At 47.9% G+C, this 27,630-nt stretch overlaps 2 protein-coding genes across 15 annotated transcripts in view; one reads left to right on the forward strand and one right to left on the reverse strand.

The window, feature by feature from the left end:
* The window catches only part of MTMR1 (myotubularin related protein 1), a 61,956-nt gene extending 57,852 nt beyond the window's left edge, over positions 1-4,104 (forward strand). For 12 of the 13 annotated variants that reach the window (XM_074324106.1, XM_074324108.1, XM_074324114.1 and 9 more), the window contains one exon: positions 1,815-4,104. In XM_074324106.1, the coding sequence (XP_074180207.1) occupies positions 1,815-1,976 (162 nt within the window). In that variant the 3' untranslated portion in view covers positions 1,977-4,104. The remainder of the gene's footprint in view (positions 1-1,814) is intronic. The other variant, XM_074324107.1, reaches the window with a different exon arrangement.
* A 1,233-nt stretch (positions 4,105-5,337) lies between these two features.
* The window catches only part of CD99L2 (CD99 molecule like 2), an 89,778-nt gene continuing 67,485 nt past the window's right edge, over positions 5,338-27,630 (reverse strand). Inside the window, exons 6-10 of one of the 2 annotated variants that reach the window (XM_019753512.2) lie at positions 15,694-15,732; positions 15,072-15,191; positions 10,937-10,954; positions 9,391-9,456; positions 5,338-8,216 (exon numbers count right to left, since the gene is read on the reverse strand). In XM_019753512.2, the coding sequence (XP_019609071.2) occupies positions 8,152-8,216; positions 9,391-9,456; positions 10,937-10,954; positions 15,072-15,191; positions 15,694-15,732 (308 nt within the window). In that variant the 3' untranslated portion in view covers positions 5,338-8,151. The remainder of the gene's footprint in view (positions 8,217-9,390; positions 9,457-10,936; positions 10,955-15,071; positions 15,192-15,693; positions 15,733-27,630) is intronic. The other variant, XM_019753513.2, reaches the window with a different exon arrangement.

A 27,630-nucleotide genomic window follows, 5' to 3' on the forward strand; every position in this document is an offset into this window, starting at 1 on the left:
GGCTGGGCACACAGGAGGAGGGGGGACAGGGAGGACAGGCAGGGGCCACAAGCCGGTTGCGTCTCTTTCCTCTGAGGAAGACAGGTGAGATTGGCTGCCTGGAGACGATGGCTGGGTAGGGAAGAGGGCCCAGCAGACAGCTTGTGTCCTTTTGTGTCCCAGACATGCTAGCCTCCACGGGGTGACTGGCCCCTAGATGGGCATTTTCTTGAGGAAGCATGCATTTGACTTATTGTCAGTGAAGACGTAAGAGAAAAGATCTAAAAGGCTGCGTGGAGATGTATGGTTGTCTCAGGCCCCGAGTATGTGTGAACTCGAGTATTCCCACAGTCTGCTCTCTGAGCTCGCATGCGTGGGTGTTAGGAATGGGAGCCTGATTGCGAAGCAATCCATCGTCTGATTGGAACCAAATGATCCCGCAAATAGGCAACAGCATCCTTCTTGACCTATTTGGTATTTTCCTATCTCACAGCAGCCTTAGGATCAGCAGCAAATAAGGCAACTCTCTTGTTGTGGGGGTCTTTGCCATCAGACTCCCACATTGCTGTTCCCCACTTCTTCCTCTGACCTGCCCAAGTCAGGAGTTTCTCAGCCTCTTCAATGCTGGTCACCAAGCCACCCTGCCAGGTGGGGGCACCTGGCTGCCCTGTGTCTTGCTTGTACCCCCTCCCTCTTGTCTCTGGCTCTTTCAGTGTATCTGTCCCGCTCTCCTGTCTCCCATATGCCCCTCTTCCTCTCATCTGTCTCGCCTTCTTGTCTCTGTCTCTCTCTCTCCCTTTCTCTAGTGTATGTCCCTTTCATCTGTCCTTCTCTCGTCTCTGTCCTCGTGTCTGTCTCCCTCCTTCCCTTCACACAGGCTGATCACCATTAGCATCCCTGCTCAATTTTGGGGGGATGCAGATGATGAAACAAACAAGCCTGGTGAGGGTGGAGAGTCCAAAGGCCCCCAACCCAGGGCACACACTCTTTACGCTGGTCCCTGTGGGATGAAGCGAGCGTGTGTGTGAAAAGGGTGGGGGGAGAGTGCCCCAGGAAGAAGGCACAGCACATGCATGGCATCTTTCAAACGTGGAAGATTCTGGAATGCAGGAGGGGAGTGGAGGCAGGACCTGGGGAGAGGTGAGCCGGAGAGGCAGGCTGGGGTCAAACCACACAGTGCCTTGAGGCCTGGCTGTTGCCGAAGCCATTGGAGGGTGTTCAGCAGCGGTCACGTGGAGGGGTGGAGGACCAGTGTTCCCAGGGGGTTCCCCTCCAGTGGCCCTGCCTTCTCCTGGGGCTTCTGCCAGCTCATGAACACAGCTTCCAGTTATAGAAAATGCTGATGTAACAGAAGTATTTTTAGCCAGCAGAGCTATTTATAAAGTTGCAAAATTGGAAGTGCGTGTGCACAGGGTGACGGGCATCCATGGAAACACGGCTCGGAAGCCAGTTGCATTTCCCACTCAGGCTGAGGACTGACTGTCCCTTTGTCAGCCTGCGCCGGTGGCCTTGCCTGCCGGTGGCCTTGCCTGACGCACAGGTTGCGCTTTCACCTGAACCCACTTTTGCTCCCTGGGAACTTGGCCAAGCTGGGCAGGACAGCACAGGGGGACCAAAGCATCCCCACGAGGTCAGCTGACGCCCCTGACTCATGGGAAGGGGGTCTTTGTAGCCTGGTGCCAGGTGGGTCAAAGGCCGAGGAGACTTGGGACGCTCGGGGGCGTCTGGGTTGTGAACTCATTGTGCAGTTGGCAGCGCCCTTGTGCTGACAGGCTGTGTTAGAAACACAGTGCCCGACGGTGGCCCGCTAACAGCTGTGACCTGCATACCCACAGATGCCGATCCATCAGAATCTCAAGGAGCTGCTGACCATCAGGGCGGAGCTGCAAAAGAGAGTGGAGGACCTGCAGCGGGAGGTGGCCACACGCGCCTCGTCCCCATCCGAGCGGGGCTCTTCTCCTTCCCACTCGATCACGCCTGTCCACACCTCAGTCTGACGGGCTCCAGACATGGCAGTTCCGGTGAGTCCAGCCATCAAGGCCATCCTGCGGCTCCTCTGCTCTCCCCGGTGACTCAGGCAACGGTCCTGAGACCCGTCTCGGCTACAGCTTGTCATCTTGTCTTTTAGGATTAGGCCCAGTTCCCTCCACGTCTGGATGGCACTTCCAACCAGTGACCATGTGTATGACTAGGTGACAGCCCCCACTGTCATGTACGCTTTGTTTTGCCAACACCCAGTTTCCCTCCTGTTGGGTTTCTCAGGGTGGCTGTCTGTCCCATTGACCCGCCTTTCTATCGCTGGGTCGCTTGGGAAAAACATAGTGAATGGAAAGCAGCGCTTAAGTTCAAGAAGGCCTCACACCATTTCTTTCCAAGGTAGATCCGTCATTAAAACCACCACCGTCACTTAGAGACTACGTTGCCAGCCACGTGGCTTCTTTCAGCTCCTTCCTACAACTTGAAAACTTTTAAAATTAACTATGTGGGGGTGGGGGGTAGATAGAGCATTGCCCTCTGTTCTAGAATTCTCTTCATGCACGGGGGCCCCTGTACCAATTACTCTTGTGTACATATAAGGTATTTTTAAAAAAAGAGAAATGTGCCTTTATTTTCCTATGTCCTTTTTTATGTTTAGACTAGTCACCCAAGGAGGTATCTGCTTAACTGGACTGTATGAGAAATTCTTTTCAAACAAAGCTCGTGCTAACCTTTATGTGGTACATTTGAAACCTGATTTGATTATAGTCGTCCCTGCAGAGGGAAAACCAAGGACTCAGGCAGCTCTGCGCAGGTGCTGACGTCCCCACGGGCTCCTTCAGGGAACTGTCGGCAGCTCCTGGCCTGTCTGACCTTGCAGCCTCCCGCCCATTCGTGTCAAAGTGAGTCTGGTCTCTCCTGTTACCCGCCTGTCTGAAATCTCCCATTTTCCTGAGATCCCTGCAAGTCAGTGTATTCATGCGACTTCATGTCAATTATTTTTAAGCAACCACTGTACTGTTGCTTCAGTTGCCAAAAGCATAGCATGCACACTCCTTGGTTTGCTCATCTCAGAGCCAACCTTTGCCAGCCAGGCCTCTCCTCCCGGTTTTGCACCTTCACTCACTGACTTGGGGCTCTGGGACTCCACCAGGATGGGCAGGAACTGATTTGCAATCAACTGGTCCATCCACTAGCACTGGAGCACTGAGCTCCTGTGTGTGGCGTATCACAGAATCTTGCACATTTGCGCCCACCCCAGCAGGCCTCGCCCCTGCCCATGTCTGCCACTGGGACCCCCATCCCTACTGTAATTAAGGTTGCCTTCCAAGGCAGGGGGCCTCAGAAGCTCATAGGGTCAGATCTAAGTACAATTGCATTGGAGTATCTGGTTGGTTTCAAATGATTGGGTACCATGCAAAGTCCTACAGATTGACCTTAGTTTTGCAAATATATTCTTTAAAAACGGTTTTTTACAGTCAAATACTTACAGAATAGATGTTTTTTCAACTTGGAACTTTCTGATTCTTCTAATAAATGATCTGGTATCCGTAAGGTATCAGAAGTACTTCTTCAAAGTAATTTCATCACCTAAGATGAAGTCTCCATTTTTATCAGCTGGGGATTTGTTTCTAAATCACAGTTTGATTGATGTTAGCTTTTGATTTATGCTTCCAACATATCTGAAAGCTTATTTATGAATGGAAAATCTGATTATTCATTGATACAGTTGTTTTTAAACGAGGACATTTCCCATTCCCCTCCCCCCAGAAATATCCTTCAATCCCCCAGCTGCACTAAGACGACTCAACTTAGTGTGGGCTGGAGGATGCTATTGACAGAAGCAGAGTGGGCTTATTCTTGCTGAGGTCAGCTAGCCTGCATGCAGGGCCCCAGAAAGTCCCATTCGATTTGAAAGCAGCACAACAGACCATTTTCCTTTGTATGTTCCTAGCACAGAACTGTTTCTAAAACAACTTGAAGTATAGTTTTGTTACTTAAGCAATTCTTTTTTTCGGTTTTATTTAAGTGTACTAGAATGTAAAACCTTTAGGGTTCATATTTTTGAAAACTGGTACAGTATCGTATTTGCCTCGTCTGATGCACTATATTTCAATCTAATTAAAGTGATAATGTTTGCTCTGTGGTCTTTTTTTGTTGTTGTCTCTGTTTTTAAGTATTTTGGTAGATTTCCTCTTCGGGGAAAATTAGGAATAGTAAACATTCAATACATGTTATTTTATTATGTGTCAAGCATAGTTAATGCCCTGTTTCCCCCAAAATAAGACCTAGCCGGACCATCAGCTCTAATGCATCTCTTGGAGCAAAAATTAATATAAGACCCGGTCTTATTTTACTATAATATGAGACCGGGTCTTATATTAATTTTTGCTCCAAGAGACGCATTAGAGCTGATGGTCCGGCTAGGTCTTATTTTCGGGGAAACATGCTATGCGTAAAGTTCCTTTCATAATTTAATTCATTTACTAAATCATAAATGCAATTTATCATAAGTCTTGAGTATCTTGGCTGAAATGGGTAAGTAGTCTGATTTTCAAATCTAAAATGCCCTTGAACTTAACCTGCAGAAAATGTTGTGGACATGGAAAGGACTGAGACACCTGAGTTAGGTGCAGCTCTGAGGAGGCAGGGCCATCTTTTCAGGCCACAAGTCTTAGCGCCTCAAATGGTATGGACTTCTGAGAAGCCCGGCATCCCTACCGGGAGTCTATAGCAGAAATGCTGGTCTTGGGGGCGGGTGCTGTAAGGGCTTGGGTGAAACCACAGCGCCCCCTGCGGGTCACTCTTACACGGACCCGGGGTCCCTGTCCATCTCCCATAGAGCAGTCACTGCAGCTATAGTCCCAAGGAGTGACACCTCAGTGTCAAGGCTGGGAAGGCCACTGTGCCAGGCCCCAGCTGGCCGTGCAGAACTACTGCACAGAAGAGTCACTTGGTGGGTTTGGGTTGGAGGACGTGGTGCTATTTTACTACAAGGACAAAAGTGCCACCCACCTCAGTGTGCAAACCTTCCTAGTATCCACCGCATCTTGCTCAGGCTGAAATGTCCGGCTGTCTTTTCAGTTTCTAAGTCAAGCTGCAAGGTCATGACAAGAGCATACTTTACCCCAAACAGGCCACTCCGCACATGGCTGCAATGAGTGGCAGGGCCCCTGTCCCTGCTTGGCTTTCTCGGGCTGAAACCACTGCGTGAACTCACATCCACCCTCGATACTGCCTTTCTTTGAAGAAGGCAGAGCAGTAGGCCTGGGATTTGAGAGTCGGGGGCCTGCCTCTGAACCCCGGCCGTGGGACATCAGGTACTGTCATAAATTAAGAAAAAAAACAGCATCACCTGACAAAGGAAGAACCTTAATACCGTTACAATGCAATGACCTGTGAGGTTCCTTTTAATTTAATGCAACCACGAGACAGTTTACAATTCACACTTAAACACAAGCACATAAGTAAGGGGATTCTGAGATCAGTCTCTATTTCTTCTTCCTCAGGGAACTGGTACTAAAACCCAACCCAAGTGGCCAAGGCAGTGGGCCTGGCACTGTTCTATGGGTTGCACGCAGGAGAGCACCCCACACCACAAACGTGCCATGTCTCCTCCCTCCGCATGCTCAGAGTGATCGTCCACACTGAGCTCCCCATCACCACATTAAGCTGACACAGATTGGCTATGTTCAATCGGCCCGTCTAGTTCTTTCACTTTATCTCCGCTATCACCTGGGACAGGCCTACACTGGCCAATGCAACTTGGAGAGAATCACAATTGCAAGAGTCCCGGAGGCTTCTGCAGGTGTCAGTGCTCCCCTGGGATGACGGTTCTGCAAACGGGTAACTGAGCAACCTTCCAGGCGTGGCCAGTCCCTAGGGGCAGGTCTGAGCCCTGGACTGTGGCCATTGTACAGAAGTCACCCACATAACTAAGGAGGAGCAAGATGGGTCTCTGAACCGAAGTCACAGCTGCTGAGGCGGTGGCTTCACCGTGCACGCTGACTTCTCATGACAGCTGGAGGCTCTTAGCCATCACAAGCCTCAAACGGAAGCAAAGGGAGCTTCCAGTGTCCCGACAGCACTAGTGCCCGCACTGTGCCTGCCATGCCAGGCATCACACAGGTCACATCACTCCTCCTCGTCGCTGCCATGACAGACTGCTCTGTAAAGGTCCACACTCCGTGGGGGCAGGGAGAGAAGTATTCTACCATCTGGCCCTGTTTTTCTTCCTTTAAAATGCCTCGGGGGCCTTTGGCACGCGGCCATCCTAACGTGATCCTCCCCTGACTCCGGTTCCTTAGGACACTGGCCCTCCCCGGGCCCTCAGGTCACCCTATCTATGAGGCAACAGGCCATGGATACAAAAATCCTTCATGGCTACCTCCAGCCCAGCACTGGTGAGGGGGTGAGGCCATCAGCCCTTGCCATCCTTAGGAGGAACAAGCCTAGCAAAGCTGACAATCTGGCCACTGCAGGCAGGGAGGGGCTGGAAACAGGCACCCCTTCCAAGCAATGCGTCCCCTGCACAACCTCCTGGAGCACAGGGCGGCCACAGTTTCCTTCCTCTGCGGCGCTGTGCACAGGTGTGACCTCAGCAGAGGGTGCTCCCCACCCGCCCTCGTACACATACACTCCTGGGCTGTCTGGCATATGCCCCCACGCAGGGAGGGGTCTTTCAGGGCTCACAGGCCTGTACGGGGGACAGATCTGAAGGGCAGCATCAAGCCACGTACTACACCTGATTACCACCCCGCAACGAGCCTGTTTTCTAATAAGCGCTAAAAGGAGCACACGAGACATGCATTAGATAACCTGCAGGGTCTGCTCAGATTTCAACTGTTTCCTTAACAACTTGGAGTTGCATCATCATCCCAGTTTGGCAGACAAGGCGCTAACACACAGCCGTGTGGGGCAGAGGCATGTGAACTCATAAACAGGACCCGAGCTTTCTGCTGACCTACATTATGCTTTCAGAAGTGCTTTTCAGCACTGCACACTGATTATCAGTAGACACGGCTCTAGCTCAGCCTCTGATGGCAGGGCTCCCAGGGACAGGATCACATGGGGGCTATGGGGAACATTCCAGGGAGCCAGCTCTGCTCCAGCTCAAATCAGACCGCGCTGAGCCAGGTAAGGGGCCAGTTCCCGGGTTCTGGTGTTTACCACACTGAGCAGGCCAGACAGGTACCTACAAACTTACCAAGTCAGGTGTACGTCACTAAAGCAAGCAAACCCTCCCCTTACCAACCCCCCCACAGTACATTTCTAAGCCAACAACAAGCATATACAGCATGCTTGTGGCTTTGATGCTCACTATTGACATCTGTAGCTTTTGCTACCAAAATAAGAACACAAACAGAGTGGAGGGTGAACACCTCCCATGCCCAGGATAAAATGCATTTCCAGTGCATGAATGATTCCTAAAAACTAATCATGTCAACCTGGGGACCACACTCGTCCGCTATGGAATCAGATGGAAATTAGACCTGAGAGTCACAGCTCCCTACTTCTCCAGAAGGTTCCTAAACTCTCAGGGCCGGACTATCATGGCATTGCATGTTTGCACTTAAAAAAAAAAAAATGAAGTCTCCACGTGGGCCAACTTTCCACAAGCCCAGCAGTCTCAAAGCTGGAACTGGAAAGAAGGACCAAGATGACGACCCCCATCCTGCCCCATGTGGTGTGTGTGTGTGTGTGTGTGTGTGTGTGTGTGTGTGCGCCCTGGGTGCTAGCTGGGCCCCCTGAGAGCCCTCTGAGGTCACACCAAGGGCTGCCTCTTGGCAGAAACCCACCAGCGAATCAGGGTAGCACCTCAGGCGTGACATTACCCTGCGGTCAAACTCTTGTCCTCTAAGCATAAGTGTCCTCTTGCCCTCTGTCACCTCAGTATTCCCCCTCTCCAGCTCACTAAGGCCTGGGACAGGCTGGCTTTGGGGAGTTAGTGACCCAGTGGCTCCTGAGGCTGGATTTCAACACCAAGTCTCTTCAGAGCACCTACAGCAGGGGGGCACCCCAGTCTGTGTGCAGGGCACAGAAACCAAACTCACAATCACCCAGGGCTCATCCAGAAAACTAAGAACGAGAAGCCAATGACATCGAAGCGGAACTACAGCGGCTGTGGGTCCAAATGAAATTAGGAGCTGGGTCCCCAGTGACGGCACCCCTGTGCGTCTGCTGCTGTGTGGCGCCTCAGATCCGGGGCGGCTGGGGCTGCGGGGGCTCTGCGGTCTGTGGTGGCAGCGCTGAGAACTTCACTGCGGAGAGAAGACACCCATTCGAAGGGATTCATTCCCACCCTACACAGAAGGCGCACACACACACAAGCCAGCCCCTGCTGGGGCAGCGATGTGGCTCCCCGTCTGTCCTGTCCAGGGGCTATAGCACCTCAGCCCCTGCCGGGGAACCTCCCTTCTGATGTCCAGTGTGTCCCCAGGCAGGGTAACCCTGGGCCCTGGAGAGGAGGAAGCTGGTCAGCCCCTGGGAACAGCTCAGCCTCCATTTCCTCATCTGTAAAGTGGGAATGCTTCTGATGGGATTGCGGGGAGGATCATTTTAAATAAAGTACTCAACACGGTACCTGGCCCACAGTACCTGCTTACACGATGGTGGCTAAGAGTTTTAGAAATGATCACAGTGAATGCTACTGTATGGTCACTTTTCCCACGTTTTCATCCAGGGCTCTTGAGTCCACTCAGTGCAGCACTACAGGTACCCATCCTAAGCAATGGCAGGGAGTACCCTGCTCCCCATTACCCATCAGTGTGGCCCATCCCCCCACTCGCTGCTGCACTCCCATCTCCCTACCTGCACCCACCCTGGCATCTCCTGAGGAAAGCTGCTCTCCTGACCACCACCAGCATTCTGGGGCCCTACGTGGTATCTTCCCTGAGACTGGCCACTCCAGGCCAGCAGCCTGACCTTACACAGCCTCCATCACCAATGGTCCCTGCACCCAGAAAGGGCTTGATGACCACAGAACGGGGACAGAGGGAGGTAGGGTGGGGCACGTTCTCCAACACCAGGGCCTGTGTTTTAACCCAGTTCCCTCTTGCCTTTGGCAATTTTCAAATTGAAAGGTTAGGAGTCTAGATTGAAAGATGCCCCATGGCTCTATCAGAGTTTGTCTGGGAGGCATCTGTTTCCACGGCAGGGAGCACAGGGACCTGGGGCTCATGCGCAGATGACAAGAGCAGAGTCTGAGCCTCAACAGTGCGCAGAAGTCCTCGACATGGCACCACCTGGCCCTGGTGTCCAGCTAACTGGGCGCAGAGTAGAGGGACCTCTGGGCCTCTGCAGTCCCTTGCTCTGGCTGAACATTCTAGAAAGAGCCACCTCTGCCCTTCCTGCTTCCCAAGTACAGTTCTGCTGAGTGCCGGGCCCACTGACTAGGAGACCTTCAGCAAGGGACAGTGAACAAGAAGTCCTCACCTTGGGGTTCCTCACACACGACGGCTTCCAGGTTCTCCCCCTTCACGTAGTCGGCATTGACACCCTCTGCGAAGGACAAAGGGCAGAGTTAGTGATGGACGCAGAGCTCAAAGGTCTCCCACTGTGATCGAGCACTCCTGAGCAAGTCCTCCATGACACGTAGAAACACACAACGCCCTTAATGGACTCAGACCCTGCCCCCGGGCCACCTGAACGTCCTTGTGTGAGCAAACACTGGCTGGCTGGGAGCGTGCGGACCTGCCCAGGACTCCTCATCATCTTCCTCAGAAATAGCAACCAGCAAAGGCCCCTGACAGTCACCCCACCCGCAGGGGACAGGTGCCACCATGTGTGGGGCTGTGGGCCAGGCAGCAGAGCCACCCAGCACAAGGGGCATCCAATGGCAGGGTTCGGTGTCACCCCTGGGTCCACATGCTGGCCCAGGGGCCAGGGAGGCAGAGAGGGAGCCAAGCACCGCATGAGTAACTGATGGATGCCGAGCAGGGAGGGGCCGATGGCTGAGTGGGGCTCACTATGGAGATGCCAGCAAAGCCTCCTGCTAATGTCCGGCCCTCCCAGCAACACCTGCATGGAGAGGCCAAGCGGCTCCTGCAGGCATGGGAACAGCGCTGTCCCTGCCCCAGCGTGCAGGGCCCAGGGCGCACAGATGAGAGCTGCTCTGGTCTAGTTAGTCATTTGGGCTTTCTCCCCGCCTACTTCTGAGAGGGATGTAGGGCCTCTAGAAAGCATCTTCTGCATGCTAGCACTCCAACTACGGAATAGCACCATGCCAGATGCAAGGGCCATTACTCAAGACTCGGAGCAGGCCCTACCCCTGCCGCTGCTTGGGGACAGTCAAGAGTCCTTGTTTTATCCCTGGATAAGCTGGAAACTGTAAACCTCATCAGAGCCCTGGGCCTGTGGGAAAATTGGGTCATGGTTCTAACCAACTAACCGACTGAGCAGGCTCCAACGTAAGTTACTCCACCATCCTGGGCTGCATTCAGGATTCTCACCTAGAAAAGTATGCCTGCCTGCCCGGCTGCTCGCTGGGCTCAAGGCAGACACGAGATAGGCCCAGGAAAAATGAGGGTGTTGTTCATTGGCAGGAGTGGTCAGCCCCCATCCAAGGCAGAGCAGGTGATGGAGCTGGCGGAAGTTGTTCCCAGCTGATGGGCAGGGCCTGGGAGATGCGTCCTAAGCCCCTCGTCACTGCTCAGCTGCCATCCTGGTATGCACTGGACTGGCTTCTACCTGTGGGCAGCTGTCGGGTTGCCCCTCATGGACAACTGCCAGTGGGCATCTGAGTCCCAGATAGGACCCCCCCCCCCATGCATCCCTGAACCCAACCACACCCAGCCTGGGGACAGAGAGTCTGGAAAAGCTAAAGATGGTTTTGGTCGAAGCCAAGTTGGAGAGTGCCAGGAAGGGGGACAGCGTGGAGAGCTGTGAGAAGGGGCAAGAGCAGCGGGGTGGGGAGGGAGGACCACAAGGCCTTGAGGCCAAAGCAGAAGACGAAAATGAGTAAGTCAAAGCATATCATTACCTTGAACTTCTGCTGCATCTGAAGGCAAGACGCAAAGCTTAGGACCCTGGAGCAAGAACTGAGCCCCCGGCAACAAAGCACACGGGCTTTCTGTGAGATGTACTGGCCCTTGGCACTGAGGGCAGAGATGGGGAAGCAGAGAGTCCCCAAAATGTGAGCCCCTTTGGTAGCAGCAGAGGCTGGAAGCCCCTGAGCACCACAGCGCCTCCTAGAAGCCACATGCTACCCTCCCTCACCCTCCTGGTGCACCGGTAAACCGTTTCTGCTCTGCCTTTCGTAACCTCCAGGCCGTGGTGGCTGAGGCCATTCTAGGCATAAGCTCAGCACCAAGGGCAGGGATTGGAGTTCCCGACTCCCAGCTTCACGGTGGGCTTAGCCACCCCACACCCACGGGAGTCCTTCCAATTACAACCCATCCTAGGTGCCAGGGACACATTGGTAGGTGAAATGCACACGGTCCCCCAGGGAGCTGACAGTCCAGAGTTATGGGAAGTGGGGGTGCAGCAGTCACAGACAGGGAAACAAACCACCAAGGCCAATCCTGTCGCACAGGCTTCACACCAGTCGGCAGGGGGCGCTGTGGCCGCACGCAGGAAAGACATCGAGTCAGGGCCCACAGGCAGTGAGGGAGGGAAGGCTTCCTAGGAGGGTACCTCAGGCTCAAAGGATGAGAGCTAGGTGAGGAGAGGAGACACTGCAGAGGATGCTGGAGACAGCAAGGCACACTCAGGTAAGTGAGTATGGCTGTGGAGAAACGCTTCTGGGCCCAGCGCCGCAGTAGTCGGGACGGGGTGGGGGGTGGGGCGGAGGGCAAGGGATGTAGTTGGAGCTGAACCATAAAGGGCTTTGGATGCCAAGCTCTGGGGTTTGGCCATGACCTAGAGAGCAGTGGGGAGCACGGAAGGTCCTGGCAGAGCTGGCCCAGTGCATTTTAAACAGGTCCTCCTGGCTGCTGGAGAAGTGTGGGGGCAGGCAGGAGGCTGATGGATCCCTCTAGATGGAAGACTAGGAGACCTGGCCTGGACCGGCAGGGGACACAGTGGTGCTGTGGCCCCAGAGCAGATCTATGCAGGGGTCACAAGTCCCAGGATTGGAGAACACACTGATGTAGGGTGGGGGGTCAGGATTCCTATGAGGGGAGGCCACAGAGACGGGGTGGAGACAACTTACTAATTCTAAAGAGAAAGTTGGTAGCCCAGGGAGTGGATACAGAAGCACGACAGGTCCTCTTCAATGTGAGGGCACTGCACACTCGATTCCCTTCTGTGTAAACTGGGGGTGATGATACATACCGTGTATCCCCGAAAATAAGACCTAACCGGAAAAGAAGCCCTAGCGTGATTTTTCAGGAGGACATCCCTGATCATAAGCCCTAATGTGTCTTTTGGAGCAAAAATGAATGTAAGACCTGGTCTTATTTTCGGGGAAACACGGTACAACTTGCACGAGTGTGTCCAGGTAAGGGATTCAGGACAGTGTGGGTTAAGCAATGACAATATCATTAACACATTGAGGGGAAAATCTGGGCGCCAAGGACATGGGTGGAGGGACCATCTACAGAGAAGCAGTGTGCACACTGTGAAGTCAGTCACATGGAGAGGAGCCTGCCCTTAGGCTAAATGGGGGTTGGGGGGGACAGGGGAAAGGCCTGCTGGCTCCCGCTCAGTGATCTGTGAGGGCAATGGGTTCCATGAACTTCCTGGGAGCCACCATTAGCCCCACAAGCCTACTTGCCTCTCTGGCCTGTGCCACCCCCACTGCCCAGCCCAGTAACGCCCTCACCTTGAGGTTGGCCCCCCAGAAAGAGAGATTACGTCCACGTTCTCCAGCCTTTTTGCCACATAGCTTTCAGCTGTTATCAACACACCCCTCTTTTTGGTTTATCCATTCCCAGATATCATATAAATTGCTCAGCTCTATAGACCTAGGCCTTCATGTTCTCACGATTTATGTGGCTTTCCTACTAATTCAATTTGTAAAACCTCATACCTGTTTGTTTCAGGAAACAAGTGTGAAAATAATGCGTTTTCATTTCACCTTAGTGTCCCCATAGAGACAAACAGATACAACCCAGACATCTCTTTTTTGGTTTGGAAATCAACCTCTTTTCCCTCCCCGTTCCTACCGACTGGCACCCCTTCTAAATTCTTTGCTTCCCATCTGGAGCAAGCTCCTTCACCAATCCTCTGAGCCTCCATTTCTTCGTCTTTGAGATAAGGGTGTCCCTCATACCTACTCAATTGGGCTGTGGGAATTCTCACTGTCAGGGTAACAAGGCTGTACTGGGGTGCATGGTGGCTCCCAAAATATATGTCCATGTCCTCATCCCCAGAACCTGTGGATGTGACCTTATTTGGAAAAAGGGTCTTTGTAGATGTCACTAAGTTAAGGATCTCGAGATGAGATCATCCTGGATTATCCAGGTGGACCCTAAATCCAATGACAGGTGTCCTTATGAGAGACAAAAGAGGAGAGACACAGACACAAAGGGAAAGGCCATGTGAAGACAGAGGTAGAGAGATATTGGACTGATGCAGCCATAAGCGATGGGACACCTAGGGCCACCAGAGCCTGAGAGCCGCAAGGAAGGACCCTCCTCTAAAGCTCCCAGGAGGAACCAACTCTGCTGACACCTTGATCTTGGACTTCTGGTGTCCAGAACTGTGAAAGAATAGATTTCTGTTGTTTTAAGCCACTCAGTTTCTTTGCTTTTGAGCTGAGACAAGGGATAGTTTTAAGAACAATGCAGCCTCCAGGTCTGCTCTCCTTCTGAGTCTTCCCTGTTCATACCACCCTATAGCCAAGCTACTCAATCCCAAATGAGTTGACAGGATCTCAAGCAAGGAGACCATGAACGGTTGTGCAGGTTGTGCACTGAGATGTGAATGGTGCCCTGGAGTACTGCTGTGCACAGCCTGTGTTGCTGTCTGTATGTGGTGGTCCTGGTCAAGATTGTTACATAAGAGTAAAAGAAGCAAATGTGATGGCCAGACGAAAAATTAGTTGGCTACTTCGGCAATATCAACATTCAAAGCATTCTGGGACCTGGGTTAGTCTTCTGGGAAGCTCAGCTCCAGGCTAGAATAAAGGACAGAGGCCTAGAGCAAGAGTAGGTTAAGCCTCACAGGGGACAGACCTCAACTTCAAGAAAGAGGGGAACTACCACTGAGACATGTTCTGTCACTTGAACTAAAAATCTCCAGCCTTAAAGTAGAGATACACTCTCAGCAAACAGTGACACATTAAAAAATTAAACACTGTGCTTCTAAAATGAGCCAGTGTGGTCTTTCAGTTCACCCCCAACAGCACCCCTACAGGGTTCCCAGCATGGGATACCTGCCAGCTTCCAAGATAGGATTTCACATGTAACTCTGCAATTTATCCACATCTTCTAGATTCACAGCTACGGCATGAAATGGAAGCAACCTAGCTTTCACAAATCTCACATGGGTGGATGGGGGGCAAAACCACACTCTATTCTCTCTTGCATTCCTACTCCTGTAAAACAATTCATCATTCTATATATTTTAAGATTGTTCTGACTCATGGTTGGAGGTGCAGGGGAACCGGGGCAGTGACTTCATGGGACCTGAAAGGGCGGGGAGGGGTGCTGGCTTACCCAACAGGCTGCCTGCTGGGTCTTAGCGATGCCCACAGCTTGCTGCCTTCTGCTCCTGAGGAAACTGGCAGCATGAGAGGGAGCTGTTGATCCAGAGCCTCTGAAGGCCCCAAATTCCTTTGGGTGAGATCTGAGGCCATATGGAAATTCCCCGGTCTCTCGTTTGATTACAAGGAAACATCACAAAGGTCATGGGCTCTGCCCCCGGCTTCTGGGAACTGGAACCCTTGGGAGACCAAGGTCATTTTGTCCAGCCCCATCCTCTCTTCCAGGCTGGTTTACACTTCCGTTGCATCCCCAAGGATTTCCCAAAGTGCAACTCCACCTCCCCCGTCCCCGGAAAGTCTTCTCTGGAGTTGCTCTCAGGAAGGCTGTGGAATGGACCTGAATCTCAACTTGCTCATGTTTCTGCCCCCTTCCCTCCGAAGACCTTGACCATTTGTTCATATCCAGGAGTTGGGGGAATGAAACAGCTGTGGGCACAGCCACAACAGGCCACAGGGCAGGTCCACTTACGCTGAATGCGGAAGCAGAACTTCTTCTGCTGGTAGGAGATGTAGCTGGAGACGGCACCGATCAGGGCCATGGCCAGGGCACTGGCCACACCGGCAATGGTGCCGGTCTCCGGTGACATTCCTGGGCAAAGGAGAGGGTGGGAGAAATAAGAAGTAAAGTCAAGCAAAGAGCACCCCAAGGATCGGCTCAGGCACTGAGTTAAGCTTGCTCCAATGCCCAGCACCCTCAGGCCAGTATGAGAGGACTACGCCACTTGTACGTATCTAAGGGGTTCAAATGACACAGTGCCCCCTTGGATTTGCCAAGTGCTTCTCATTTTCTATAAGGACTTCCATTTTGACAAGTTTAAAAGGTGGACAAGGAAATGGTGCAGTCCCTCTTTAACTGAGTCCCACATAGGTCTCTAGGTCTCAGGTCAGGGGGCTTCCAGTGGGGCCACCTCCCCAGGGATCCATATTTTCATGCATAATGCCTGTAAGTGACTTCATCCCTCTGCTGTTAGCCTCAGGGTTCTCTACCAGAAACATTCAGGGGAAGGTCTGGAAGGCCAACTCTGAGACGAGAGCAGGCCAGCACTAGGTCTCCTGGTGCTTCCAACAGAAACCTTGGGACTCAAACCCACCGGCTTCAGGCTCGTCATTGCTGCCATACCGGCCATCACCTGGAAAAAGGACAAAAGCACTTAGTGTCCGCTGTGAGCCCATGAGCCCCCAAAATGACAGTCACTGCACATTGAGCATTTGTGATATCCTGGCTCTCTGTGCACAGTACTCCACTGAATCTCTTTGCAATCCAGTGGGACAGGTCACCCGGCATCCCCACCTTACAGGGGAGGGAGCAGAAGCTTGCAGGTGAGGGACTTGCCGGCAGGTGGCGGAGCTGGGCCTGTGCCAGGTGAGCCTGACTTGTGAATGAGGGCAGTCTGTGCCCCACGTATCTAGTATTTCCTGTAAGAAGTATTTATTCTTTATCTGATTCGAGAAATATGCTTATGTAAAACTTTGTTTTAAAAAAAGATGAAAGGCCAGCATAAAAATAATTTATCTCACCAGCCAGTGAGATTTATGGTTAATATTTCACTTTACTTTCCTCCTGTGCTTAGTGCTTTGTATGTTTTTCTTCAAATCTAGATGTTTCTGTTCATGTAATTTAGGTACATACACAGCATCCTTCTGATACGCTACAGGATTAAGTCATAATTAAGAATTTGTAAGGGCTTCCACTTCCATCTTGGCATAGACCTGAAGTTCTTCTTGGAACAATAACAAATGCAGGTTGACAATTCCTTACCCAGGATTTTTAAATTCAAAAGGTTCTGAAATAACAGAGATGGAGAAGAGAATACTGGTTGACAGGAGTTAGGGAGGGTGCTGGCTGTGATCCTTGTGGTGACAGAACTGTCCTTTATCTTGACTGTGATGGTGGTCGCAGGAATCTATGCATGTGATAAAATTTCATAGCGCATGCGCACACAAACACTTCCCCAGACAGCAGCCCCCTGACAAGCAAGTGGTGCCATTTCAGGATATTAATTAGCCTTGAGCACTCCCTTCATGTCATCCTCTTCTCATGGCATAACGCTCATTAATGGAGGGTGACTGTGTTCCCAAAGCCCAGGATTATTAGGGGAAACCGCCCTGGGATGTTGGAGGCAATGAACATTTCCTTCACCAATCAAAGAGTCTGAGGGAATGTAGATTCCTGGATTGTAACATATGTCCTCTGTCTAGTAAGAGATGTTGGTAATGGGGGAGACTGTGGGGGTGGGAGAGCGGGGGGTATGGGAACTCTGTGCATTATGCTCAGTTTTGCTGTGAACCTCAAAGTTCTCTGAAAAATAAAGTCTATTTTTTTGTTAGAGTCAGGAGGGGAGGGAGAAAAAGAGGTTTGCTATGTTCCCACCTGGGGCTGAATCCTTGGGTTAAATGCATTTTATAGAGATCTGTGATTGGATATGAATAGTTATTTATAAAACAAGGAACAACGGCATTTAAAAAACAACAACACACAATCACTGCTATTGGAGAAGGAGGGACAGGAGTCCCCCTGTACATTAACACGTCAGCAGCAAGGCCACTTGTGAGGGTTTGGAGTCCAACTGTGTAGGCCCATCAGTGGTACTCCCTGTTGCGCTGGAGGGGTAAGCCCCTTCACAGATCTCCTCTTCTGACCTGTTCATGTCACTAGATTTCCAGACAGGGCTAATTCAACCTACTCTTCTTTCTTTCACCTCAAGGTACAATGAAGCTGAGTACTCACAAGTCTCACTTTCCTTATTAATTGGTCATGAGGATTCACAGCAACTTGAATGGTGGCTGGGTTAAGAGGGTTTTACGTGAAAGGTAACTAGGACCACCCCTGCATACTGTTCCTCTGGGGGCTTACACAGAGGTCTGGCACTCTCCCAGGCTGCCAAAAAGACTCAAAAGCTCAATACTTCATGTCTCTAGGAATTCCTGACTATCAGACAATCTGTAGTTGTACGGAAGCATTATCCTAAGATGACCAAAAAAAATGTCATTTCTTTCCCTTCAAAAAAAAGTGATCGCATCCTGTAAGCAACTCATTGCTCAGAAGGGCATGAGAACTAGAAATACCATGAGGCTAAAAAACAACTGGACAATAAAAAGCCAGTCATTCTAGATTCTTCCATCCCTTCTAGTTGCATGAACTTGAACTGAAGTCAGCACATAGACCTGCCATTGGAGTTAGCAAAGCCAACGTCATGGCTTTGGTCTTCGTTTCACAACTAAGCTCTGTTCACTTCCTCTGAGCACAGGCTGAACCCAGTCCTTTAAATGCATGCTGTGTAACACATGGTACAGGGACAACTGATGAACCAGTGGCATAAAATAAATGTATCTAATCCAATACCATCTGTGGAACCAAGTTCTCAATAAATATAAAATAGATGAAGCCATACAAGCACTATAAGAAAATGCAGGACAACATTTACATTGTCTCAGGTTAAGGAATCTAAACGACCCTAAATCCAGAAACTCAAAATGGAAAACATTATATTGAAAGTAAAAACTTCAGTACTAAAAGCACAAGCAACAAAAGAAAAGAAAATGGATAAATTGGACTTCATCAAAATTAAAAACTTTTGTGCTTGAATGGACATCAAGAAAGTGGAAAGGACACTGGAGCACACCTGTCTTTATGTATAAAAGTTTTCAGATTTTTGGGTAGATACCCAGGAGAGGGATTGCTGGGTCATATGGTAATTCTATGCGTAATTTTTTGAGGAACCTCCACACTGCCTTCCATAACGGCTGCACCAATCTGCATTCCCACCAACAGTGTATGAGGGTTCCTTTTTCTCCACAGCCTCTCCAACACTTGTTACTATTTGTCTTGTTGATGATAGCCATTCTAACTGAGGTGAGGTGATATCTTATTGTGGTTTTTATTGTCACCCCAATAAACTTTAATTTAAAAAAAAAAGTGGAAAGACAAAACCACAGAATGGAGGAAAACATTTGCAAATTGTATACCTGATAAGGGACTTGTATTGAGAATATATAAAGAATGTCTACAGCTCAGTAATAAAAATTTTAAAATGGACAAAGGATATGAATAGACATTTTTCCAAAGAGACATACAAATGGCCAATTAGCACAAGAAGAGATGCTTAACGTCATTAGTCATGAGGGAAATGCAAATCAAAACCACAATGAGATACCGCTTTACGTGCATTAGGATGCCTATAATAATAAAAATAAAAAAGGTAAAAGTGTTGGCAATGATGTGGAGAAATTGGAACCCTCACATACTATTGATGGGAATATAAAATTGTCCAACTTCTGTGGAAAACAGGTAGGCAGTTCCTCAAAAATTTCAACACAGAGCATTACCACATGACCTAACAGCTCTAGTTCTAGATATGTATACCCGAGAGAATTGAAAACATATGCCCACACAAAAATTTGTATATTCATTTCATTGCAGTATTATTCATAAGAGCCAAAAGGTGGAAACAACCCAAAGGTCTATCAATTGATGGATGGGTAAATAAAATGTTTTTGGAATATATGAAGAGGAGTTAATAATAATCCCTAATGTAAAAGGACTCCTTACAAATCAGTGAGAAAAGATAATGATTCCAGTAGAAAAATGGGCAATGGATGTGAACAGGTAATTCACACGATATATTAAAAGTATCTAAGAAGACATAGAGATGGGAAGTGTTTCACCTCTCTTGGATTCAAAGTTATGCAAATTTTTGAAACAGGATAGCATTTTGCCTGATCAAATTTGCAAAGATTACAAAACTGTAGTAGCCAGGGGAGGAGAGCATATGAGCAAACAAACACCTGTTTGCTTGTTAGTGGTGGAAACAGACGCTGGTACAACCATTTGGCAGTACACTTGAAGAGTTGCATCTTTATAAATTTATACCTCCTGTGACCCAGCAATTCAACTTCTAGGAATTTATCTGACAAACAATTAAGCTTTTGTTTATTGTGCTATGAGGATGTTCAATGCAGCACTGTGTACAGTAGTAAAAAGCTGGAGGAAATAACGTCTCTGTACAAAAATAGGGGCTGGTTAAATAAATTATGGTATAACAATATTATGCAGTCATCGACATCATATTTTAGAGTACTCTTTAATGACAAAGATATTCAGGGTATTATTGAATTAAAATGGCTTTTAAAAAGGTAGCATGATCCTATTTTTATAAAAATAAACACAAATATTTACGATGTAGAGCTATGAATAGAAAAAGTACTACAAGCATATACTCCAAAGGATTACTGGTGATTCTTCCTAGATGGTGAAACAATAAACAAGTATTTTTCAATATAATTTATAAAATGTTTAAAATATGCAAGCCCCATGCAAATCTATCCACCTGTATTTTTCCACAACCGGAAGACAGCTCGAAAAGGCTATTTCACAGGTCACTGGCAGGATCTTCATTTTCAAGGACAGTGTTTCGTATGCAGAGCTACCTTCTGAGTTCACAATTATATACTAAAGAGACTGGAATAGCCCTCTATTGCACTAGCAATTTGCCTATACAGCATATCTCATACTGCAATTCACTTTGAGCACAGACACCTATACATATAGCTAAATGGGATGCTGGAACTCTAGGGACCACTGTCATAGCAATAGTGACTGTCATAGCTATAGAAACTGCCACTGTAGCTTTAGGAACCCCTGAAACTATGGAGACTGCCATAGCTATAGCTACTGCTGTAGCTTTAGCAATCACTGTAGCTATAGCAACCACCATAGCTATAGAGACTTCCCATACCTATGAAGACTCCTATAGCTTAGTGACCACTGAAGCTACAGGGAACACTGTAGAACAGTGGTATTACCTCAGTGAGGAAGTCGTAAATAAGCCCTGTTGTCAACAGAAGTGTTGTATCCTCAGCATATTCAAATACAAAAGACAATGACGCACACATACATATACACATCAGTCTTGAGCCCTACACAGCCACATTGCTGGGAGACAGGGATGCAATGCACACGTTTGCTCTTTCTGAAAACAGTACAGCCCCGGGCTCACAGTGAGTACCTGACACATCTGATTTACCAAGGGCATGGAGAGTCATGTGGGAAGATGATATCTAGAATTGCTAGGGGGGGATATTCAAACACTTAAGGACTTTTGTAAGTATTCCAGAACACTTCCGGCCATAGCTGGATCTTTTACATTTTTTAAATTGATTTTCATTATGTTTTTTAAAAGTGGCAGCAGAAATGCAAAATAAAATAAAAAAAATGTAAAAAATGAGTAAACAAAGAGGGGAAAAGACTTGCTTCAAATGACCCATGGTTACAAAGTCAAATGGAACTGAAAAAATTGGCCAGAACGTGACTGCCTGGGCTAACCACTGGGGATGCCATTGCTCACTGTTCTAGAAAGTCTCCAAGGCCAGGATGTCCTCCATCCACCCACCTAAGAATGAGAATGCTCACCCTCTCAGTAACCTAACAGGTGCCCTGCCCCAATCTGACACAGAGCCCTGCAACCCCACCTTCCTATGCTAAGCTCTCAAGATACCAAAAAAGTTATCTTGGAGAAAGCCCCTATGTTCATGTTACACTCCTGGGTATGTGGGCACATGTGTATGTGCATGCCTGCACGTGCGCCCATATGCATGCACACATGACCATGTGCATATGTGTGTCAGGGCCAGGGGCTACGAGGGAGCAAGTGGGTCTCTTCACGCTCTCGAACACTAGGACCAGAAAGCTTTTCCTCACATCTGAGACAACTTATTTCTTCACAGTATGAAAGCTTAAAAAAATATGGAAACAGGTGCAAAGAATTAAGTTAGAGACACATATACATGAGAGATCTAGAAAGGGCTATTCAGAGGGAATTTGGGCTATCTGGGGGCAAATCCCTAACTTTTCAGTTCCTGATGGAAGGCCCCAACTCGTTTCACTGTGCCCACAGCTGGGCAGACCACCTGGGGGAGTCGGTGGTCACCAAGTAGCCAGTGGATGTCTGATGGGTTTCAGCCAATATTTCTAGGGTAAGTAAGCCCTTTCACTTCAGCTCTTTTGCCACGCTTATGTTCCCGTTGAGACTCGATTCCCTGTTACATGAGATTAACTTAATAGCTTGTAAGGGATCATGAGAGGACCCAGATACTTTGAGATAATGACTATAAATACAGCAAAAATGGAAGAGAAATGTTTTCTTCAAAGACCCAGTAGGGAGAATGGATTAAAAATGATGTGTTCTGTCCATACAATGGAATACTACTCAGCCAAAAAAGAAATGCTGATCCAAGCTACAACATGGGTGAACCCTGACAACATTATGCTAAGTGAAAAAAGCCAGACACAAAAGGACAAATACTGTATGAGTTCACTTATATGAGGTACCTAAAATAGTCAAATTCACAGAGACAGAAAGTAGAATGAATGTGGCTATTAGAGACTGGGGATAAGGAAGAATGGGGCATAACTGCTTCATCAGTACAGAGTTTAAGTTTGGAAAAGTTCTGTAAATGGATAACAATGGTTGCACAATACTGTGAATGTACTTAATTCCACTGAAATGTACACTTAAAAATGGTTGAAATGCCCACATATATATGGAAGATAATTATTGACAAAGGAGCCAAAAACATACAATGGAGAAAAGAAAGCCTCTTCAATAAATGGTGCTGGGAAAATTGGATAGCCACGTGCAAAAGAATGAAACTGGACTGCTATCTGCCACCATGTACCAAAATTAATTTAAAATGGATCAAAGACTTAAGCATGAGACCTGACACAATAAACTGCATAGAAGAAAACATAGGTACTAAACTTATGGACCTTGGGTTCAAAGAGCATTTTATGAATTTGACTCCAAAGGCAATGGAAGTAAAAGTTAAAATAAACGAATGGGACTATATGAAACTTAAAAGCTTCTGCACAGCAAAAGAAACCATCGACAAAATAAAGAGGCAACCAACTGAATGGGAGAAGGTTTTTGCAAAGAGTGCCTCCGATAAGGGGCTAATACCCAAAATATACAAGAAACTCAACAACAGAAAACAAACAATCCAATTTAAAAATGGGCAGAGGACCTGAAGAGACATTTCTCCAAAGAGGACATACAAATGGCCAATAGACATATGAAAAAGGCTCAACTTCACTAGGTATTAGGGAAATGCAAATCAAAACCACAATGAGATATCACTTCACACCTGTTAGAATGGCTATCATCAACAAGACAAGTAATAATAAGTGTTGGACAGGCTGCGGAGAAAAAGGAACCCTCATACACTGTTGGTGGGAATGTAAATTGGTACAGCCACTATTGAAAACAGTAAAAAATTAAGAATAGAATTACCATACGACCCAGCATTCCCTCTTCTGGGTATCTACCCCAAACTCTGAAAATATTTATTCGTAAAGATATATGTACCCCTATGTTTACTGCAGCATTATTCACAGTGGCCAAGACATACAACAGAAGTGTCCTTCAATAGATGATTGGATAAAGAAGATGTAGTACATATATACAATGGAATATTACTCAGTCATAAGAAAAGATGAAATAGTGCCATTTGCAACAACATGGATGGATCTTGAGATTATCACACTAAGTGAAATAAGTCAGACAGAAAAAGTGGAGAAGCATATAGTTTCACTCTTATGTGGGATATAAAACTGAAAGCAACGAATGAACAAGACAAAAACTCATAGACACAGACAACAGTACGGTAGTTACCTGAGGGAAAGAAGGGTGTGTGGGGGGTGGTAGAAAAGGGTAAAGGGGGTCAAATACATGGTGATGGAAGGAGAACTGACTCTGGATGGTGAACACACAATGGGATTTATAGATGATGTATTACAGAATTGTACAATTGAAACCTATACAATTTTACTAACCACTGTCACCCCAACAAATTTAATAAAAATTAATTTTAAAATGATTGAAATGGTCAACTTTATGTATATCATACCACAATAAAAAGATTCTTACAAATAACTCAGTAAGGCCTCCTGGGGGCCTAGACAAGTCCAGACGACTTGCGGTTCCAGACAGGGAGAAAGCACAGAGGCCTAAGCAAGGCTTCCCATGTGTGGTATTAGGAGAGAAATAAAACAGCAATTCAAAGGCAGAAAGCAGTCTGCTGAGCCTAGGCTGCATTTGGAGGGAGACAGCACTTAAGGTGACAGTCACCTAGCTGATCACAGCCAAGAACATCTTCTCATTTAACTCTGGGAACTAAAGGTGATGGCGTTCATGCCACACACCAGGGGACATCTTCACACAGCCAATATGCGAGACCCAGACACATGTGAAAGAAAATGTTTGTATCTATCTCTTTAAACGCATGGATTTTGATTCTTGCCTCAGTTTTTAAGAACTACATGCTTTTGGCCTGAAAATGTGCCATCTGGGAGTAAAAAGATGCCCAATTTGATTCTAACTTTAAATTTTCTGACTGAAAAAATGATATAGTATTTTCTGCCCCATGAGCCCAAAGTAGTTGCAAACGGCAGCCTGTAACAGAGTGAACCCAGCACGCAGGCTACTAGACCCAGAGGCAGGAAGTGCTGACCCAAAAAAAGGGCATCAATGCAGTGGAGGGCTGGGTGCTACAAATCAACTTTCACCTTTAGTATATGTGCTGCCGAAGCGAGCACCAACTTTCACCTTTAGATCGCCAAGGAGAAGTTCGGGGTGGGGGGCCTCTTCTCTTTCTGGTGTTCTTGGCAATGCAGGGAGGGTTTGGACTTAAAGAAGAAAAGCCCTCCCTGCAGAGACCCATCCCCAGGGCTGCCACTTGAACGAGCTGGTCCCTGAAATGCTAGCTTTGAACAGACCCAGCAGTTCAGGGCAGGTCCAGTGAGAACAGGCAGGGGGGAAAATATTCAGTCAGGGCAATGAAATGCTGCTGCCCCAGAATGATCTTTAAGGAGAGCAGAAGCAAGACTGTCCCTGAGGGTGCAAAGGCGCTTTGGAGAAGGGAAAGCGTGAGCAATGGCCTGTCCCTTTCTGCTCCTTGCCTGACCAACTCTCTTCCCCTGACCCAGCCCTTCTCTCATCCCCTATTGATACCATGGGTCAACTTATCAAGAGTTTTCTGACCAACATGCCAGTGGGGTGATAATGACACCCCTCTTTCCCTCCAGGTCCTTTAACAATTGAGAACATTGAAAGACTCAGGGGAAGATCAGGGAAGGCATTCATTTTATGAATGGGCCAGACAAGTACACCAGCAACCTCAAGGTCAAGGCTTCTGTGTACTGAGTTAGAAAATATGGCCTGAAGCCAGATGGAAGCTTCCTGCTATTTCTCTTCTCCCCTCTCACAAATCACCCTGGAGCGTACCTGGGGAAAGCTGGGTTTACAGACCAGATCACAGAGTCCAGAGTCCACATATTCTAAGAGTGTACACACAGCCAGACAGCTACATGGAGCGCCCCAGGCTCCCTCACTCCCTTCAGGGACCAACAGAAACCATTTCATGCCATGACTCCATCACTAATGTGGCCCAGAGGGTCATCAGCCTAGCCAATCAAATGCCTCACCTTTCCCTTCATGGGGAGGTGGACATGACAGGGTAGAAAGCAAAGCCAGGTGTATGTTCCATCCCAACCCCCCTCATTTCAGCACTTTCACTGGGGGTGCCAGGGATACCAAGGAAAAGGGTGCCTGCCTTCAGGAAGCCAAATCTAGCAGGAGTGAAAAAGATACAAGAGGTCTGACAATTAAGTTCACAACCTTGTTCCAACGATGTTGCTCACCTTTTTTGATATCAGAGGGATTATTCATTATGTATTTGTACCAACTGGACAAACAGTGAACCAAGTTTACTATTTGGAAGTGCTGAAAAGGCTGCGTGAAAAAGTTAGACAAAAACGACCTGAACTGTTCGCCAACAATGCATGGCTCTTGCATCACGACAATGCACCAGCTCACACGGCACTGTCTGTGAGGGAGTTTGTAGCCAGGAAACAAATAACTGTATTGGAACACCCTCCCTACTCACCTGATCTGACCCCCCCCCCCCCGCAATGACTTCTTTCTTTACCAGAAGATAAAGGAAATATTGAATGGAAGACATTTGGATGACATTCAGGACATCAAGGGTAATACGACGACAGCTCTGACAGCCATTCCAGAAAAAGAGTTCCAAAACTGCTTTGAAGCGTGGAATAGGCACTGGCGTCGGTGCATAGCTTCCCACGGGGAGTACTTCGAAGGTGACAGTAATGATATTCAGCAATGAGGGATGTAGCACTTTTTCTAGGATGAGTTCGCGGACTTCATTGTCTGACCCCATACATGACTCAAGTGTGGCCGTTGTGATAAGGGCTACCCTGTACCAGCAGGGGTGAGAGGAAGTAGGAGAACCCAGAGGCAAGAGATGGATGCTGTGACACAGGGCCAAACTGGGGCAGAGGGAAGAGGGCCAGAGAGGTGAGGAGCCTCCAGAGAGGAGGCAATCTTTGAGGTGTCTCTTAAAGGGTGGGTAGCTTAGCATTCTCTGAGGAATGAGTGGGAATTCATTTGGTGGAAGAAAGTCATTTCAGACAGAAAAGTGGCATGTAAAGGCCCAGTCCATTTGCATGTTTGGAGATGAAAGGAACCTAGTGGTCTAGGGCAGAAAGATACCGCAGCAAGCTAAGGAGCTTAACTTATCTTACAGGCAGTGGGAAGTCATTAAAGAGACTTTAAAAAAAATTTCCCCAGCATTTACATAAGAAACTTTTCAAACATTAAAAAAAGTTGAAAGCACTATATACCAAAGTCATATACATACCCTGGTTTTATAGTGAACATTTTGCATTATTTGCATTATCATCTTGTCTATCCACCTCTTTCTTATTTTTGTGATGCAAACATCACTTCATGTCACCCCTCAACATATTGTTACCTAGGGTTCCACATTTGCTTATGATTCCTTTTATAAGGCAAAATTTACGTATAGTAAAATACACAAATCTCACGCGTACCATTTGGTAAGTCTTGGCAGATGAATACACCTGCCAAAATACAGAATGTGATCAACCCCCCAGGAAGTTCACTCGTGTTCCTGCCCAATCACTCCCTGTCCGTGTCCCAGCCCAGAAGCCATGGACCTCATGTGTAACATTGAAGATTAGTTTGCAAGTATTACAACTTCATAGGCTTGGGCTCCTGCAGTATGTACTCTTTTATTTCCTTGGCTTCCTTGACTCAGTACAATGATGTTTATCCATGTTTTTATGTGTATCAGTAATTCATTCCATTGTATGAATATATAAATATATCGCAAATTGTCTATCTAATGATTCTCCTATTGATAGTTGGGCTATTCCCAGTTTTGTTTTGTTTTGTTTCACTATTATAAATAAAGCTGCCGTGAGCATTCTTTTACGTCTTTTTTTTAAAAACGTAAGCTCTCATTTCTGTTGAATAAGTGTGAAATTGCTGGGACATCAGGGAGGTCTACGCTCAGTTTTACAAGAAACTTTACCTTCCCACCAACAATGTACGAGAGTTTCAGTTGCTCCACACCCACAGCAACATTTGGTGTTGTCAGTCTAATTTTAGCCATTCTGGTGGGTGTGTCGTGGTATCTCAGTGTGGTTTTAACTTGCATTTTCTTAATGAAAAACGAATTTGAACATCTTCATATAACTTCCTCTGTGACGTACCTGTTCAACTCTTATGCTCGTTTTTTTAACTTTCATTAAAAAATCTTTTCATTATTATACAGGTATGAGGAGATCAGTTTCATATTCCTGATGGTTCTCTCTGGCAGCTGCATGGAGGACAAACTGGAGCCAGGAGATCAGTTAAGACATGAAGGTAATGACCCAAGTGGAGGTGATGTGGGTCTGGGCCTCAGAAGGGGCAAAGAGAAGGAATATTCTAGATTCAAAAGATATTAGGGGAGAGGACTTCCAGCATGAGGGGGTGAGGTCAACAAATCATTTCCTCAAAAAGCAACTATAACCCTGGATAAGCAGACAGCCATTTCAGGAAACAGATTAGTTCCAATGAGAACAGCTGGTGTCTGTGGCCTTCTTCCGCAGGGTTGCCTTCATTTCCCCTTCCCTCAGAAGCTGGTTCAACTGGGGAGGGGTGGACAGG

This window comes from Rhinolophus sinicus, chromosome X (assembly GCF_036562045.2).
Source record: "Rhinolophus sinicus isolate RSC01 chromosome X, ASM3656204v1, whole genome shotgun sequence".
NCBI classification, from domain to species: Eukaryota; Metazoa; Chordata; class Mammalia; order Chiroptera; family Rhinolophidae; genus Rhinolophus; species Rhinolophus sinicus.